This window comes from Gavialis gangeticus, unplaced genomic scaffold (assembly GCF_001723915.1).
Source record: "Gavialis gangeticus isolate Ggan-Ray unplaced genomic scaffold, GavGan_comp1, whole genome shotgun sequence".
NCBI lineage: Eukaryota > Metazoa > Chordata > Crocodylia > Gavialidae > Gavialis > Gavialis gangeticus.
In genome coordinates, this window is record NW_017729022.1 from 28,062,814 (window position 1) to 28,064,765 (window position 1,952).

A 1,952-nucleotide genomic window follows, 5' to 3' on the forward strand; every position below is an offset into this window, starting at 1 on the left:
GAAGAGGAATGGAAATTGTGTTTGTTATTCTTCTGGTTGCTTGTGTCTAAACTTCTTTCTAAACTTTGCATGTGGTGATAGATAAATACAGGTTTCCCACTCTTTCTCTGATGAATTGCCAAGAAGTGGTCATTGTCTCCTGAAAAGCTTCCTGTGGAAAGACAAGAGAATACCAATGCTTTAAAAAAAATTATAGACTCACCTGGCTATTCAGATTTCATAAGTCACGTAGCAAAGTGAGCTGCCTAGTTTTTGCAAGATTTGGTGAGATTAGTATTAGAATATGGCACTTTCAAAGCTCACAGTGGACATTTTGACAATTGTAGATGATCAACAGTACTATATTGTACACAATATTTGAGCCAACCTGTCTATGAGGTATTTAATCACATAAACCTCTTCAGTGTGGGACAGAACTGTAATCCCATGTTACCAGTTGAAAACTGAGGGATAAAAAGAGAGACCAAATCCTGAAAGTGATTTGGATGTCTACAGTCAGATACAGGTACACACAGATCAGGGACTGGAAAGCAGAAATTCCAGATCCAGCAGAGTGGAGGATCTGCCATTTCCAAACATGGAGGGCACCAGACCTCCAGTTTCCTGCTTTCAGGGTCCCCTAGTTCCAGCAGGGGGGCACTGAGCCTCTGGTCCCCTAGTTCTGAAGAATCCCAGTTTCGGTGAGAAGAGGGTATGTGTCGGGGCATTCATAGGAGCAAATAGGGGAGTGTTCACTGACACAGTGCCCTGCTTTTCCTTGCTTCACCCCCAGAAGTAGGAAATATTGGAGCAATGTGGGATACTGGAGGACCAAGCCCCCTGTCACATTCTGTAGGCTGTATATATATAACAGGAATAAATGGTTTCTAACTAGTACTTTCTTTGGGGTTACTTTGGAAGCACTTCTGCCATTTTTGGAGTGCATCATAGGGTGTGTATATTTGAAGTGCTTCAATTTCTACGTCTGTCTGCACCTTAACTTGCTCAAACTTACACAAGAAGTCTGTGGAAGAACAGGAAATGGAGCCTTTGTCCTCTAAATCCTGGGTTAACACCCTAATCATTTCCTCAGATGCAAGGAAATGGACTTGAAAGGATGAAATGCATTACACAATAGAATACATACCCAGTGGAGCTGTGACCCTGACCCAGGCTCCCCTGAATCAGGCCAAAATGAGGGAGGATGTCTTCTGTTTATTATATTTCACACACACGTTTGGAATTCTCCTCTTCTCTAACTGAGATTGTTACTGTGGCTACAATAAAGAAAATCTGCCACTGTCCAATCCCCACTTGGAAAATGATCACACTCTGTATTCTTTGTATGTCTTGCCTGTGTAAAAAAGGCAGGGCTTTTCACTTTTCCTTACAACAGCTTTGTAATCCTGTGTCTGGGTAACTTATTTCTGAAGTGTGTTAAAAACAGATGGTGGTAGACAGCTTAAAGACAAGAAAGTGGGATTCCCAAAGCAGCACATAATAGGGCTATAGATACATCATGGTTTGAAGCAAATACATCATGGTTTGAAGCAATCTCTTCTACATGGTTTGAAGCAAATTTAATGAAAGATATTTAATTGTACATGGTCCAACATTAAAGTGGGCCTGCAAAGAGCTTTGATTTTTATGCCTGTTGTGCCACTGCTGTGCTCCTTCGTGCCCGTGTCATGTTTGAAATGAGATGTAATGAAAGATCATGGTAAACTGTCAGCACTAAAAATATGCTCAAACTTTACAGAATTTTTTGCAGGAGAAAAATGACTGAAACATTTTATTGATTCATACTTAAGATTGTCAAAGTGTGTTGGTCAAGAAATATAACATACAAAGTCAAAACATTTGAGAATTCATTTAAGCTGTATTTATAGCACTAAAACAGAGCTCAAAATATTTAGGGGTGCACTGATAGAGATTTTGGGGGCCAATACAGATAGCTGCTTTATAAGGAGGCA

The 1,952-nt window shown here is 40.3% G+C and overlaps 1 protein-coding gene across 1 annotated transcript in view; it reads right to left on the reverse strand.

Moving 5' to 3' along the window:
* The window catches only part of PTPRR (protein tyrosine phosphatase, receptor type R), a 302,767-nt gene that overhangs the window by 276,396 nt on the left and 24,419 nt on the right, over positions 1–1,952 (reverse strand). Inside the window, exon 2 of the mRNA XM_019514731.1 lies at positions 36–151. Within this exon, the coding sequence (XP_019370276.1) occupies positions 36–151 (116 nt within the window). The remainder of the gene's footprint in view (positions 1–35; positions 152–1,952) is intronic.